General features: G+C 39.4%; 1 protein-coding gene across 3 annotated transcripts in view; it reads right to left on the minus strand.

Annotated features, from left to right (window-relative positions):
* Positions 1–17,616, minus strand: part of ATP2A2 (ATPase sarcoplasmic/endoplasmic reticulum Ca2+ transporting 2) — a 53,989-nt gene that overhangs the window by 29,674 nt on the left and 6,699 nt on the right. For all 3 annotated transcript variants that reach the window (XR_014214629.1, XM_082203776.1, XM_082203775.1), the window contains exons 4-5: positions 9,011–9,115; positions 4,782–4,920 (exon numbers count right to left, since the gene is read on the minus strand). Coding sequence is in view for 2 of the 3 variants with exons in the window: in XM_082203776.1 (XP_082059902.1) it covers positions 4,782–4,920; positions 9,011–9,115 (244 nt within the window). In the remaining variant the exon portion in view is untranslated. The remainder of the gene's footprint in view (positions 1–4,781; positions 4,921–9,010; positions 9,116–17,616) is intronic.

A 17,616-nucleotide genomic window follows, 5' to 3' on the forward strand; every position in this document is an offset into this window, starting at 1 on the left:
TATAAAAGCTGCTACTCTGGATTTTTCCAATAGAGATAATTATGACTGTCTGAATATAGTGTAGTAAACTGATTAGTTGAAAATAATTAGGAGACCTTAATTATAGCAATAGCTAAATGCGTAGGCTTTAGCAAATACAAGAAAAGCAATTCACAAAACAGCAGTAGCAGTGCAGTCAACATAACTAGTGGCAGAAATGCAGCCTCTCTGCTCAAATGTCTGGAAAGGAAGACCATCAACATTCACTTTTTGCCATGTTAGAGGATTCTAGCAAGCATGCCAAGCTAAGTAGGAACATTCAAACTACTGGATTATTCAGGTAATGAAAGGAGGAAATAGTGGTACTTCAGCAGTGCTCCTTAATATGCAAGGTTTCTATAGTCTGTGAGTACATTCTGCCTGTACTCTTCTACCTATAAAAATTTAGAAGGCTTCATCACACAAAACTGATGTGTATTATACAGGACTTGAACACTTAATTTAAAACAGTTACAGTATGTGAACTGTGTGCTTGAACTATACACAAGTTTCTATGTTATCCAACACAAAACTGATACAGTTCCTTTACAGAAACACACATACTATGGAACTATAGAGCATGAGGTATAGCGCATGACCAAAGTGTAAGGAATATGGGAATACTAATAATTGAAAACTGCATAAACGTGCCTCTCCCCCACCCGCGAAAAGCAGGCATCAGTTCTGTAAGCACGCAGTACTTTCAGAAGAAGCAGTAAGTAAGTAAGTACCTTTACTTTAGTACAATTGATTAATAAAGCTTAAAACAAACAACTGCAGATTAATAAAAAAAACCCTAGAAGTTGATCCTCCCCAGTAAAAATCTGAATCAGATGAGTAAGATACAAAGTCATTTGAGGAAAAACTGGGTATTCTTTGGTTGTCATATGTAGGTTACCAAACTACATTGTGATTGTTTAACAACACCTAGAACCCTGTCGAGGTTAGTGAAAGTTCCTAAAGGTTTATACTGTGAGAACATTGTTTTCTACTTTTCAAAATAAGCTTCTTATTGATAGCTGATCTTCATACACTGTGATAAAGCAGTATTACAGTAAAGTCTCCCATCTGAACAGAATCTTTTCTTAGAAAAAGGTGATTATCACAAGTTCTAATTAGATATGTCCTCAACAGTCACTCCCCCAGCAAAATATCACTTGTAAAAGATGCTGAGAAGTTTCAAAATATGTGTCTATTGTTTGACTGCAATGTCTGTTGTATTTTGGTTCCTATGCTGGTTCCTCTACTACCTCTCTTTCTTCAGTAGTCTTGATCCATTAAGAGCATCTTTGCTCAAATCTCCATCAGCAACTTACAACTGCAAAATCTACCCACAAATGGCAGGTATAGTTATTTTACCAGTAAGCAATACCATCAACTTGCTACAACCAGGTAGTTTCAGGCAATGCATGGTGGCACTGTATATAAAATCCCCTCAAAAGGCAGCAGCATTTATCCCTGTGAAGTGACCAGCCTCCTAGTGAAGGCAACCTTATTAATCCCACATTTACAAGTGGCAGCAAAAGCACGAAGGTGGCTAATTGGCACATTCTACCTGTTCTGTTTGTGGTTGTTATTATTATGCATATTCCATTGTTAAGCTGTAAGCAATATCCTTTGAAGGGAAACAACCTATATTTAATAATTACAAGCTCTAGTGTAACCACAACTTCCTACAACATTGTCCTTATTAATTCATCATCTAACAAGTACTTTACATACTTTGAAAGCTCAGTGTTTGCTTAATGTTTTTTCCAGGCAAGATATGGCTGTTGGAAAAGCAACTCGTCCCCCAAAACAAGTTGTTTGTGTTGACAAAAAGGACGCTTATTTAAGGGCCAGTGACTGTGTCCCATTGCCTTCTTTGCTTAAACCCCCCCCCCCCACCTATCCTAAAACATCCATGAACATTAGACAGCACTGATATCTGAGAGGTAACTGCCACCTGGTTATTCATGACAGTCACTGGTGCCTGCAATGCAATGTCACTGGCACACTGCCTAGAATTCCATACCCAGATATGCATCCCCGCATCAAGTGCTTTGTCGCTTCCCTACATGGTCCTATTTCTGCAGGCACCATGTCAAAGGCCATCCAATATGCTTACACTTATGACAGAGGCATGCACACAGTTTCTCTCACCTCCAGGTTTTGACACTAGTTGTGGAACATAGTGTATGTACTCTTGCCACCCACCCTGAAATTTTAGCTTGGCTATAGTCACTTACAGTGACTGGATTACATTTCACAGCACAGTCTATTCAAGTTAATTGAAAAGTCATTCCAAAAATTAAGTTTAGTCTTTCCAAGGGTAAGAATGGCATTATTGCAAATCTGAGAATTATTAGTTATCTGCACATCAGTTTGACCATGAAAGAATTCAATCCACATAGTATTAATATTTTTTATTAAGGACAGTAATTTGAACTAGAAAGATCAAGTACACGTATTATATAACTTTTGTCATCTACCACTGCAATATCAGTATGATATGTAGTACAAGTTATATGCTAGATACACATATTCAATGCCCTTCAGTACACACACAAATGGACCTCAAGAGTGAAATGTTAGCAGGAAGGTATTTATACCCAATGTAAAAGCCAGGAGGGAAGCACAGAAATAAATTTATTCTCAAAAGTGCCAACTATGAAGATTCAGCACAGTTCAATGAATTTTGGAACTCAGGTTTCTACTTCAGGAGCAAACCCAACACAATGATCTACCACAAAATAAATCAGGAGACCCTGGGTCACTGGGCGGTTACACCCCATGCTTCCCAAGAAGAACATCACAATAAGGGGGGAACCAAGCTGGCAACATCCATCAGTCCGTGAAGTAACAGTCTTTCCTCCTCTCTGCCAGGAAGATTGCTCTACTCCAATTGCCAGTTACTCTGGGACTGCAAGGGCTAAAGGGACACACAGCCTGGCCCAATCCACTGACCACAGGGAGACTTGGCTTCATGTATCAGCAGTGAAAGAGCAGCTGCTCCAGTGTTGCTTACACCAGTGTGGTGTAGTGGTTAGCACTGGACCAGGGAGACCTGGCTTCAACTCCCCACTCAGTCAAGAAGCTCACTGGTGACCTTGGGACAGTTACTTTTTCTCATACCACACAGAGTCGATGTGAGAATAAAATCAAGAAGGGGATGAACCATGCATGCCACCTTGAGCTCCTTACAGAAAAGGTGGTATATAAACCCAAGACATACATGAAAACATTAGATTTTAAGCCTGAGGGCATAAATATTAGTACAACTCATTATGTATGCTGAAAAAATTTGCCATGGATCATTTGGATGAACTTGTATACAGTATAACCAAACTGAACTAGTCGATTTTGTAAAGGGAGAAATGTGAACTATAAGTAGTTCATTTTTGGACATGTTAAACTTGAACTTGTGAAAAATGAACTGCCCAAGATCTATGTATTAGATATACATTCAAACAAAATTAAGCCATCCATTTCTCTTAAACTCATGTCAGAGGAATTGAAGCTGGAACTGAGTAACAAATGCTTGAACTTTGTGGAGGGGAGGGAATAGGCTATCCAAAATTGGATTCAAGTCAGGAAGTTTGTACCACGTTTCTATTAAGTGCACACATTGCTCATTAAACCATATGGCAAGGAGTGCTCTACCCTACAAAATGCTCAACTAGCAGGGTTCTTTGTTTTTGCCACATCAAACCAATATAGCTGCTCTCTGAATCTGACAATAAAGAAGTTAAACATCTATGCAAATCTTAACACGAACACATACCTAAACAATACACTGCAAAAGTAAGAAGTGGAGGAACACCATAGAGGGTGGAAGAAAGCCACCCCCAGTAGAGACAACACAGGGAGGGAAGCTTGATGCAGGAAGTCAAGACGCAAGTAAACATGACTTTGGCCTGCCAGTCCTCCCCATGTGGTCCATAAGGTAGTTTCAGACAAGTCATGCCCATCTGCCATCATATATGAAACCAGGTGTGGGGAATGTAATGGTGGCTTAGAAAAAGGGGCTTTGAAGGCACTGCCAATTGGCAAAGCCTGCAAAGGCACTTGCACACCACTTCCCAAATACCCTCTCTGTCAGGCATCTGGGAAGTGCTGGGCAACTTTCCCCCATACCCCAGGTCAACTTTGACAGATGTCTTAATTATGTCAGGTGATTGACATCAGATGACTGACAGGCAGGTGACTGGTTACACAAGACATTATTCTGTTGTAGGTCACTTCATGTCAGTTCAGCTGTTGTAACAGCTAATTTGCACCTCTAGAAGTAAGCAGTTTTGCTCCCCTCACAGTAAAGAGGTCGATGAGGAAAGGCAGTAAAGCCCACAACTTACACAAATTTAACTTGTGTGCATTCAGCTTTATGCACACAATTTTTTTTAAAAGGTGGGCAGAAAGGAAAGGGGGTCCCAGAAAATGACTTTGGCAATCCCACATACTGCTGAACCCAATGTGCTATGATTATACATGATTTTTGGCTTTAGGCACAATCCCTGGAATATAACCCCTACATAAGTTGCAGACATTCCCTAATGAGGTGCATCTGTCTCCCTCCTTACTATCAGGAGATATTTTTAAATGTTCCTGTTTACCCTAGCATTTGATGGCTGAAAGATGCTGTTCCTGGCAACCCTGAGTTCACAGCTTTTTACAATGTTTAAAACTGTTTTTGAGTATATTTATTTTTTAATGTTTTTTATCACTCTTTGTCTTAACAGCAAATCAATTCGTAATAACTAAAAAGACCCATAATGTCATCTTACCAGCTACTTCCACGATATCACCTGGAACCAAGTCTCTTGCTTTTATCCTTTGTACACTTTTTCTGTCTTGTCTATACACTTTACCCATTTCAGGTTCATATTCTTTAAGAGCTTCAATGGCATTTTCAGCATTTCTTTCCTGCAAGAAATAAACACTGAGATTAGAGGGCACACAAGCTGTTGCTTTTACTATTGTGGTTGGCCAAATTGCCACCCTCCAATTTTCTCGTTTATACTGTTAGGCAAACAATCTTCGTTCATTTACTGACATTACCAGATGCTGTTGCAGCAAGGGGGGCAGCCTGCAAAACATCACTTTCAAATGCAATCTGCAAACCAATGCCCTCTACTTCATTTCATTTTCTTGCAAATGTGTTTTCTTACAATTTGGGAAAGACAAGGGTAGTTTTCACTTGGGGATAGTTCAATAAGAACCTCTTTTCATAATCATAGAGAGATCCTTTTCTCATATAAAAAACAGGCAGGCTGCATCCTGTGTCATTTTAGAGCAAGCAGCCTAAAAACCCAAAAGCGTAATTCTTATAGTTAGTGATTAAGCATTAAGACAAGACAGATCAGAATCACTTCTTTGGAAATAAGCTTCTATCCGTCCCACAACAATTAGCCACTGTTTGGCTAGATGCGTTCATAACTACAACTGGATATATCGATAGTTACTACAACAACTCTGGCATCCAAGTTCGAAGAAAACAATTGTCCTCAAAGCCTCCTATTTGTACTTATAAAAGAAAAGTGTAGTGCATGACTTGCTAACAAACTAACTGCTATTAGCTGAACATAGTGACATTTTTGGCATTTTAAAAGAACATATTAACACCTCATAACCAGTGTTAGAAACTGGGATAGAAAAGCTATTTGCCACATGGAACCTCTGTTGTGGGTGCAAAAACAGAATGGCTAGCCACACCACCCCCCAAAACGTAGCAGCACTTTTTATTAATTTGTTTGAAATGCATGAACTAAGGCACAATTCACACCAGTGACACATTGTTAGTATCACATTTTTAATGGCAATTCTTAATTGAACACCACAAACATGAATGGGGCTCAACCCCTGTAATTGTGGCCAGAACCATAAGCAAGTTGAATAATTAATATTTACAAATACCAGCATTATTATTATTATTATTATTATTATTATTATTATTATTTAAAGGGGGGAGCGAAGAGGCATGTGGAAGGCAGCAGAGATCTCATTTTGGGATGGGGAGGCGAGGTGAGGCAAAGCAGCATGGAAGGCAGCGATCTTACTTTGAAGTCAGGCAGGAAGGTATTTCTAGCAGCGGCAATTTTAACCTTGAATCTCAGTCACCATACGCAGCACCAAGACTTCTCAAATTGCTCGCAATCAGACCATTCGCAGTCACAAAATGCACCTGGTTCCCAGCTAATTTTGAATGCTGCTCATAAATATTTCAGATGGACTCTGCTTTTGTCCACAAAAACTGAATCTGATTATGTTAACAGTGGTTTATGCCTGTAGTTATTTAATAAGGACTTTGCAGTCAATAATATTGTCTATTTCCAGACAGTTTAATGTTAAAATCTTGCCAAGTTATTATAGGTCACCAACAGAAAAAAAAAGTTCAAGTAGCCAACAGTTCCAGCTCTAATATCTACACTGAAAGTCAAATGAGAAGTACCTATCCATGACTCATATTGCCAGTATATTCAGATACAGCAATAGTGCAAAAAAATCTTTAAAACTTCCAAGTTTACACTGAAGAGAAATACATGTTGGCAGGAATTGCTACTTGCCCCAACCCACAAATCATAACTTTTCCAGATTCAACATTAGCAGATATCAAAAATTGTTTTGCATATTGTTCCATTGCAAAACACTTTATCTAACTGCTTCAAAAAAGTGCTGAAAATCAAGTGTCTTTTCTGCCAATCCAACAACTAAAGAATTAGTTTTCTGGGGAAATGTTCATATTGTTAACAATATGTTACGTGAGGCAAAAGTTACATTTGTCTCCCTTCCCAGTGCCCATTCAGAATTGTAACATGAGCATACTTGTTGTTATTAAGCCACCCAGATAGGCCACTTTAAATAGAAAATGTTCTTTTGGAATTTATCTGAGTGACTATTTTTAACAATCCATCTGTGAGAGCAATTAAAAGATCTGTACTATAGGGACATCCTGCTCACACTTTCTGCTCCAGATTAAATTCATGCATTCAACTGCTTATAGCATCTGCTATTTAGAATAGTCAACTACCTTGTACATTCCAAGCAGAGAGAAACTTCAATAATCACCTATCATATACCATTTGGGGATTTGTAATACACATTGGCTGGGTATATTTTTGTGGTATAGGCTTCAAGAAGACATTATTGGATTGTAAACGGATGAGCTGCTTGAAACCAACTAAAAGAAACACTAGCTATAAGTTATTAGTCAGAATCTGGTAGCTCTGGCTTGGCAGTGGCTTTATACCAATATCTTATTACCATGGTTTCAGGGGACAGTCATTCTCATTTCACCATACTTTCAGAAATAGCCAACTGGGGCCCTTCCTTTTCAAACATTTCTCAGATCCCAGATTTCTCTTGAATCCTGCATAGCAATAATCTCCAATGCACAAACTGGGGGTGAGGGAACTCACTGTCTGTCAGGATATGAAGGCTGTGGGCCCTACTATACAAAAGCCTGATATAGAAATAACTTGCTACAAAATGAGTGACCAGTTTATGTATTGGGGCAATTTATGTCTTCATACCGGCAACTACTTGACATTTGACAAATATAAATATGTTAAAGTGCATTTAAGACGCAAGCTGTTTGATGAGCCAGCAAAAGGAAACAGTCAAAAAAATAAAGGGTTTTCAAGGTTCTAGTTAGAACTAAGTATAAAAGAAGATCTGCTAATGTGTGCTGTGAATGTGGCCCAAATCTGCTGCCACCGCTTTACTGCCTGGTGGTCTGCTGTTGTTTGCATTCTCTTCAGTTAAGGTGGTGCCAGAAGGATATATGTAATATGAAGGAAAGAGGGTGTAGTGAGAATCTAGAGCAGGGGTCAGCAACCATCTTCAGCCATGGGCCAGTCCACTGTCCCTCAGACCTTGTGGGGGGCCGGACTATATTTTGAAGGGAAAAAATGAACGAATTCCTATGCCCCACAAATAACCCAGAGATGCATTTTAAATAAAAATACACATTCTACTCATGTAAAAACATGCTGATTCCCGGACCGTCCGCGGGCCGGATTGAGAAGGCGATTGGGCTGCATCCAGCCCCCGGGCCTTAGGTCGCCTACCCCTGTTCTAGAGCTTGAATGCAGAGTGGAAGGAAAGGGTGACCTTTTTCTGCCTCCCCATTTCCAGCTACTCTCCGAAGACTGAAGAAAGGACCCACATAAGAGTATCTGTGGGGTAGGCATATTTTAGCTGGAGCTGACAATATACACAATTCATTTTCAGCTTTGTTATCTTGTAAAAAACAGAGCTTAAATATTCTGTTAGTGCAGCCGCAACCCAGGTTTAAGGTGCCATATGGAGATTAGCTTTTATATCTCAGTTTCTAACACTGGCTGTAAACACATACATACATTCTCAAATACACAAAACGACCAATTCACATGTCATATAATTATATAAAAGACAATAAAAGCATACTGAGGAAGTAGTTCAGGGCAAATTGGGTTTTCCTAACCTTAATGGCATGTCAGTCCATGCATGCAAGTTAGAACTACCATAAATACACCATGCAGAAGGAATTCAAATTTTAGATTTAAATAAGCAAGTAAGATTTCAGTGTCATGCATCAACTATGAAAAACACATGTATCACCTCATCCCCCCAAATACTCAATTCTCATAAATGACCTAAATGGAGACAATAGGTATAACACAAAAAACCTTAATTAAAACTATAAAAAGACCTAAAGTTCAGCATTCTTCACAAACTCTCAAAATTTAATTTCTAGTACAGCAGATCCATCCTGTAACTTCCTGATTTCAAAAGAACTTGTTACACAATATGGAGGGCTGCTGCTTAAGCAATACAAGTCCTAAGTTTCCTTGGGTTCACTTAATTAGTTGCATGGCTCTTTGGATCCTGCAGTACTTCTACAATGTAGAGCATCTCTCAAATAACTAAATCTGAAATGCTGAACTATTTCACAACTTGCATCTACTTTCAGGCTAATCTAAAATATATATAGCAAATTTACTTAAGATTCAAGCATTACAAAATATTCACTCACCTGCCACACACCCACAATTGCATTGGCTACCAATATGAGTAAGATTACAAAAGGCTCTACAAAGGCTGTGACTGTTTCTTCACCTTCTTCAAACCAGGCCAACACCTACAAGAGAGATTGAAGAACAGGTCATTTTACATATTCAAATATTATATACTGTATTTTCTATAATAGTTGTCTTAATGTTAGCTATATGTTAGTCATTGATAATTAGATATACCCTAGGATTTATTGCACCAGTTAAAAAGAAAAGTCACTTAAGCGACACATTAGAAGCTAAAAGCAAATTCCATTTTACAAAAATAATCCCATCTTCACCTTCCCAAATGGCTTTTATTTGAAAGTACATTGCACGTTAGAAGGCTAGAATTGTAGCTTTAATTTTCAAAACAAATTACAAAGTTTAGCTTTGTTCACAATGCCTAAATAAATTAGAGGAAACACATATATATATATATATATATATATATATATATATATACACACACACACACACATACACACACACACACACACACACACAGTGTGTGTGTGTATAATTTTTTTTTAATAATGTATTTTTTTCTCTCGGGTAGCTTACATGGCAATGTTAGAGGTTAGTTTTAAAAAATAAAATCCGGAGACACAATCTGCAACAGTTTCTTAAAGATAAGACTTTAGTAGTTTAATACATAGTAAGCTTTGTGCTACCATGCTTATGCTTGGTTAGTTTGCTATTCTGAGATTGAAACATGGTAATATTTATCAGGTTCTAAACTGTCATTATAATCTGCTACTAAGTCCCACATTCCTTAAAGCCAAGCCTCCTCTCTGTAAACAATAGAGAAGGTTAAGTCATGTAATACTGAGCGGTCCTGGTTGCAAGGTGATCAGGAACTAGGATGTAGTTGACATTTTCTGGATAAGGTCGCCACACAGTTCAGAGGTGCATATGTAATAAAATACTGACAGGGCACTAGAGAAACCAAAGTGATTACAACATAAAAATGGAGTAAGTGTGGAATGTCTCAGCAAAAATTCATACAATACTGCGTGTGTGCATTTTAAAAAAAGATGTCAGACCCATGAGAGCTGAAGCTCAGCTTGCAGCTATCCCCTTATTTAGATTCATCAGCATAAAGAATAATTTACTTTAATATCAGGAAACGTAGGAAAGTACCCTAATTAAAGGTAAAGGTACCCCTGCCCGAGCGGGCCAGTCTTGACAGACTCTGGGGTTTGTGCGCCCATCTCACATCTATTGGCCGGGGGCCAGCGCTGTCCGGAGACACTTCCGGGTCACGTGGCCAGCGTGACAACGCTGCTCTGGCGAGCCAGAGCCGCACACGGAACGCCGTTTACCTTCCCGCTGGTAAGCGGTACCTATTTATCTACTTGCCCCCGGGGGTGCTTTCGAACTGCTAGGTTGGCAGGCGCTGGGACCGAGCAGCGGGAGCGCACCCCGCCGCGGGGATTCGAACCGCCGACCTTTCGATCGGCAAGCCCTAGGCGCTGAGGCTTTAGCCCACAGCGCCACCCGCGTCCCTACAGTACCCTAATTATTTACAGCTAAATGCAGTCAAGTACTCTCTTGAATACATGTAGTTCCTTGATTGTATCTACATGGGTGCTCCCATAGCTATTGGATATTATAAAAATCCATGATAAACTTTTAAAAATGAAACTTGATCTTAGGTAGATAAATGCCTTTATCCAAAGGTTTCTGAACCCCTTTGCCCTAGTTTTCCCCAAAGCGTTTCCTGTGCTGCTTCAGAAGTCATCTCCAACACAAACATGAAGAGCTGCTTTCAGCGGGAAGAATACGCAAGAGCAGTGGAAATCCTTATACAAACTGAAAGAATTACATACAATGTCTGGGGTCACACACAATACTGAAACATAATTAAAGTTAGGGAGCCAACAACAAAATATGGCTTGTAAAGTGCTATGCTGGGTTCACATGCACCACTAAACCATGGTTTAATGTTACACGTGAACCAGGTCACTGAATGGGGTACTTAAGAGTCACAGCCAAAATTTTATTTAATCTACACTTACTGTATTTTTCGCCCCATAGGACGCACCGGCCCATAGGACGCATCAAGTTTTTTTGGGGGGAAATTATTTTCCCCCCAGGCGCTTGTGGGGCCGGCAGCGGGGAGAAGGGCTCTTCTCCCCGCCGCCCGCCTTCAGATCAGGTCCGGGGACAGCGGGGAGACGCACTGCGCCTCCCAGCTGTCCCCAGAGCTTGCGGGGCAGGCAGCGGGGAGAAGCGCTCTTCTCCCCGCCGCCCGCCTTCAGATCAGGTCCAGGGACAGCGGGGCTGGCGGCGGGGTCTCCCCGCCACCAGCCTCCAAACCACTTCGGGAGACAGCAGGATGGCGGCGTTCCGCCTCCCTCTGTCCCCCGACCTTGTGGGGCTGGCGCTGGGCCCCTCCAGGCTTCAGCGTAAGCCTGCATTCGCCCCATAGGACGCACACACATTTCCCCTTCATTTTTGGAGGGGAAAAGTGCGTCCTATAGGGCAAAAAATACGGTACTTGGTAGCTTGTATCAAACTCTGCAACGATTAATACAGAAAATAACTACTGCTATATTCAACATATTGGGCAACAGGAAGTAAAAATCAACAAACTTAATAATGCTGAAATCATTAGTGCTTGGAAGCCAGTCAATAGGAAGCTAAAAAAAGAGGAATCTTGTTAAGTAGAACTATTTTCCAGGTGGGTACACAGGCTGCGGGAAATAGAGAATGGAGGAAATGCAGTACTGCACTAAAGGCTATAGGGAAGGCAGTTTCTAGATTGAGGGGCATGGTAAATCTTAAATAGAGGAAAATTCAATTAGAAAATCACCTTCTTTTGGGTTGGAACACAGAATCTAGATTTCACTCCTCAATTTAATCTTGGCTCTTTTAAATAGCTGTTGCTATAACTTATCATTAGCCACTTGATGGAGCTCCAGTTATACAGCTATGATGTGACTGAAGTATTCAGGATCCTAGTACTAAAATAAGAGATTAAATGCCTCTGCAATGGCATCTATCAATGGAATACGAGCACCAATACGACAGCCAATTTTTTAAAGTCCATCATGCGCAATATGACATAAAAACAATAAATATTTCATACTGATTTAAGATGATTAATTCACTTCATAAAATATATACACTACTTCATTGTAAAAATACTCTCAAAGTGGCTTACAAAAAGATAAAATAAGAAAATCAAGAAAATATTATTGATCCAGATTTTTAGGTACATCACCTCCCACTTAGGCACAGGGAATGTATTACAGTACAGTGGACCCTCCGGATACAAACTTAATTCGTTCCGGGGGTCCGTATGTACCCCCAAAAGTCTGCATCTAGAGGTGTTGCTTCTACACACACACACAGCGCGATAGAGCACTTCTGCGCATGCGGCGAAACCCGGAAGTATACACTTCTGGTTTGCCGCGTTTGCAACCTGAAAGTTACGTTACCCAAAGGTAACGTAACCTGAGGATCAACTGTATACATATCTACATGTTTCATGCTGGTCTTTAATTTCTGGCTCGTGATAAACTGATTATCTTTTGATCCACCTTTCTCTACAATACCCAGCACAGACAATGGGCACCGGAGAGGCATCAATTAGAGGAGGAACTAGAAGATGAGAACACAAATAACTGACTTCAAGGCCACAAGAAGGGAGTGAGACCAGTTCCAATATATCCCATCCTAAACTCTTATAAGCATTTGCTGAAGTTTCCCATACACAGCAGCTTTTTCTTAAGGAATTATGAGGTCTAGAAACCTGCTGTGTAAAATAAATGCTCAAACTGTCAAATGGTTCATTTCATTAATAGCAGCCATGCTGATTTTAGACGCCTTGCTAGATATAAAGCACCAATTACAAAAACCACATCTTACATCTCACTTTTCTCTTCCAAAGAGGATGTAAACTTTAACAATGAGCTGTGCCAAGCTTATAATGAACAGTTTCCTTTGTGAGAGGTTAGTACAATTAACATGAAAAAGTTGAAACTGGAGAATTCTATGTAAAGATCCACTGTAGCTGCCATCTGCCTTTCCTCTTCTCTACATTCACAAATTATAAACTAGTCACTCATGTATTGCATTTTAAGCCAAATTTCAACGTTTGAAGGCATTATAGCAAAATACAAAATTTAGCATACTTTAATTATTTAGACTGTATTTGTTGTACGTCATCACAAGATCCCCACAAGCAAGCAAACCAATCAAAATATACACACTGAAACCAGAAAATCGTTAGTAAATACAAATAACTGTCTTGATATTTCTTGTAACATATTTTTTAAAAAAATTCTACCACAAAGCAGTCCTATGAACTGCTAGAGGGATCTTGATTAGATTATCATTATTCCCTTTATATTGGGATTCTTGCTCTGAAGTTCTACCAAGCTCAATGGCCTTACTTCCAGATACACAGATATAGGATTGCAGCTTTATATTGCTAAGACTTTTAGAAGTGATTCTTTGAGTTGTAGTAATATGTGCTGTTTCATAAACCTTCCAAAAATGTTTAAAATACCACTGCTGCTTACAAAAGATTATGAGAGCTGAAGCAAATAGGTACACCAACTAGGGATGGGCATGGAATAGTAAGCTATAGGTGGTCAAGAGTCTCTGAGATCCTAGAGTCATAGTTGGAAGGGACCACAAGGGTCAACTAGTCAAACCTTCTGCAATGCAGGAATCTTTTGCCCAATATGAATAGTTCTATTTGCAAGTCCTGAAAACGTACATGCAGACTGGTATCAAATGTTTAATGTCTCTAGACATCATGCTTGTCACCTTTTAAGTTCTTAACTACATAGCAGACACCATACAATGGTGTGAAATTTCCATACCACGCAAGACTCTTAACACACATGTTTAATGACTGCTGCTTGTTCTCATAAACAGCAAGCAGTTGAGGTGGCAAGCTTGGATTGTTTCAGGTTGGAAGGGAAGAGATCACATGACAGAACCCACCCACCCCCGAAACACTCTTGCGCACACACACAGAAAACCAACATGCTGTCCTAAAATCCTACTCCTGGACAACCTGCTTTCTATGTGCAGGGCATTTGCGTGTATTTGACCATGTGAGACTCAACCTAGTGTATAACACGCTATAGGCCGAAGCTTTAAAAAGGAAAGACAAATGTGAATGTTTTGGCATGTTAGCACTTGGGCTTCCTGTGTGGCTACTGGCTGTGTGAAAGGTCAAAGCTTCTAGTGGGCATTTGGCAGACTTGGTAGAAGCAGTCTGCTATAAAGCAACTGGGGGTAGGCAGACCAGTTCTTAAGAATTGTCATCACACATAAAAAAGACTATGCCATTATGTATTTAATATATTTCTGTGCAGGATTTGTACTCTAGTCACAATGAACTCACCAGTGAAAACTATAGGTGAACACTTGCCCCAGCTTGGGTCTGATCCTGAGTTGGTCTTTGGAGGTTCTTGAAAGCAGCAAGTCTCACTGCTTCCATGAGCCTCCAAAGATCAGCTAAACACAAACATGGGTAATACTAATGGACCAGTGCTGTATCTAATGACTAATTCTGAAATAAAGCAGAATTAAATTCACTGCCCACAAGCCTAAAGATCTGATTTTGTGTCATGAATGAGATTAGCATTACAAACATTGTAAAGTGCTAGATAAAAAATACAACATAGAACATGCATCCCACTCAATTCTAGACTCTCCCAAGTGTCCCTTTTTTCCAGCAATAGTCCCACATTTACAGAAGCTGCCCTGGTTTCTGATTTGATCCCAGAATGTCCTGCTTTTCCTTAGGACGTCCCTATTTTCATTGGAAGGTACCGAGTTATGTAAACCCCGAGCCAACGAGATAAATACAACCTTTAGAAGACATCTGAAGATTTTTATTGCTTAATGTTTCACTATGTTTGAAGCTGCTTAGAGTGGCTGGGGCAACCCAGTCAGATGGGCATGGTATAAATACTGTAATCAAATTTTTATTATCATTTTTATTATGGAATAGGACATCCCTATTTTCACTGGAGAAATGTTGGACGGTATGCCATTCTCATTTAACTGGATTCATGTCTCTGTCCAACTCTAAAATTAGTTGTTGTTTTTATGCACATTTAGTACTTTTTTGGAATTCACAGTACCTTATTAATGCTATTGTTTTACTCATGCTCTCTGGAGTGCTGTATGGACTCTTATTGCATACTGTTTTTATTAATTTACCATAATCGATTTAAAATTAAACAGATAAAGCATTCCTTTGCAATAGTTTTGATAACAAGTTATCCCATACAAATTATTTTGCCCTAGAGACACTGTCCACAATCAGTTCAGGTTATTTCCACTCTTTCCATGATTCACAGCCAAAAAACTCTCCCTATCAGTTGTTACAGAAAGTTAGTCAATAGAGGAGCACCCACCGCTTAGATATTCTATCAGTTATTTCTGTACATACCATTTGCTATAATTCAGATAGAATAATAATAATAATAATAATAATAATAATAATAATAATTTATTAGCTGCTCATCTGGTTGGGTTCTAGGCTTCTTCAAACTAATGAAAACATCCTGGAGGGAGGAAAGCTACACATTCTTAAGATAAGCGAGTTCTTTAAAATTCTACAGTACTTCCCATTACATATTATGTTTAATCCAATGCTACACACAGTGAAGTAGCCAAATACTGCCACAAAGATAATTTTCTAAGCAGTTTTGGGACCAAAGATGTATTTAGTTGATCACTGTGCCCATTCTGCTAGATGCACAATAGGATTAGGTATTCTACAAGCATTAAAAAACTTTTGTCAGGTAAATTGCTAATTTATGTTACAAGTCTGTCAAACAAATACATGGTCAAAAAGGCAGTGAATAAATTAATAAGATGATTACGTGACTTCCAGATGCCTCCTGAAAACAAATTTGAAGGGGAAATGTCCACAAGTTGTCAAGGGAGGTCATTATAAAAGGAAATTATGTTTTTTATCAGAATGCAGGCAGCACTTTTACATACCAAGACTTTTCTCACCATTTTATATAACATGTTCGATCATTCCCTTAATCTGTCTGGTGTAGAGAAATGAGTAACTCAAGCCAGCTTTCAAGGCCACATAAAATGAGCTGCATCCCCTCTTCTACACTAACCAAATAAAATCTTTAACACCCCTCTTTTATAATTTTTTACTGCAGTGCTTCTTAATACATTACATATTATTCTTTACAGCACTGGTCTTCAAATGGTGAGTCGGGATCCACTAGTCAGTCACAGTTTGATCCAAGGTGGGCCGTAATAGGAGCACTACCGCTACACAAATATTATGGTGAAAGATTAAGAAATGGGTCCCCAAATGCATGTTTGGGTTAAAAGTGGGTGCTGCATCTGAAAAGGTTGAAGATACAGTACCTGCTTTACAGCATATCAAATACTTGATAAAAATACTCAATGTTTAAAGCTTGCCAAATTTCTAAAAAGAATGATAAAGCCACCTTCCTTTCTAAACTCTCATATAGCGTATATTTTCTAATCTCCACTATTTGGCATATCACACATAAGCATAGATCACATCTGCTAGAATCTCTCTTCAATCCTGTTTCAAAGTTTAACAAAATTAACAAAACTAAGTTCAACAAAATTAACAAAACTAAGTTCAATCTGCCAGAGAGCAGGATTTTATTTGTAGTTACTGGAGTTACCAAAAAAGAGGCTTTTGGTTTAGCGGCTATGTAATTTAGGCTACAAGTATCCTACTCTGTAAGAAGCAACATCAGATACATAGGCCAATTCTCAGAAGTCAGAGAATGCCGAAGCTAGAACACTGTGTATGAATGCTTAGTATGAAGGATTGTGTCTTTGTATACAAGTGAGTAAGACGATCCTTCATGTTCCAATAACTTAACCTTATCTATGTTGCATCTGTTATTCTCCAGCACCAGGATAACAACTGTGTGTACTAAATTGCCCATGCCAATTTCATGGTCACTATTAGAAGCACAGCAAGCCATTTTTGTTCAGGAAAATAAGTAACGTCACATCTCCCAAACTGCATTATAGAATCAAGGCTAATATGGTAGGAACTGGTGCTAGAGAAAGGCCCTCCCTGACAATGGAGCATAATTCAGCGATAGAGCACATCCTTTACCTCCAGAAGTCACACAACCTGTAGTGAGAGGATCTTAGGTGGCACAGCTATGAAACACCTCCAAGGCTTTCAAGAGCTACTGCCCATCAAAATTAGACAACACAAGAAAGGCCACTGGTCAGGGCAATATGGCATCATACTTTCATAGGGCAAAGAATATTGTATTGTTTTTATCCCACTATTCCACCCAAGGATCTTAAGGTGGAATACACAGGTTCACCTCATTTTATCCTCACAAGAACCCTTTGAGGTGGGATAATAGTGTGCCCCAAGATGACATAGTGAGCTTCACAGCTAAGGAGGGAGTCAAACCAGTTCTACTCCAGCACCAACCACACTGGTTAATAAAAATGAACCAGATTCCTGCCATAGAGTCCAATATTTATAATTTCATTTGTTGGAATCACAATATTTTCCTTCTCTTGCATGCACAGTGGTGCCTCGCAAGACGAAATTAATCCGTTCCGCGAGTCTCTTCGTCTA

The sequence above is a fragment of the Podarcis vaucheri genome, assembly GCF_965113315.1.
Source record: "Podarcis vaucheri genome assembly, chromosome: 16".
NCBI lineage: Eukaryota > Metazoa > Chordata > Lepidosauria > Squamata > Lacertidae > Podarcis > Podarcis vaucheri.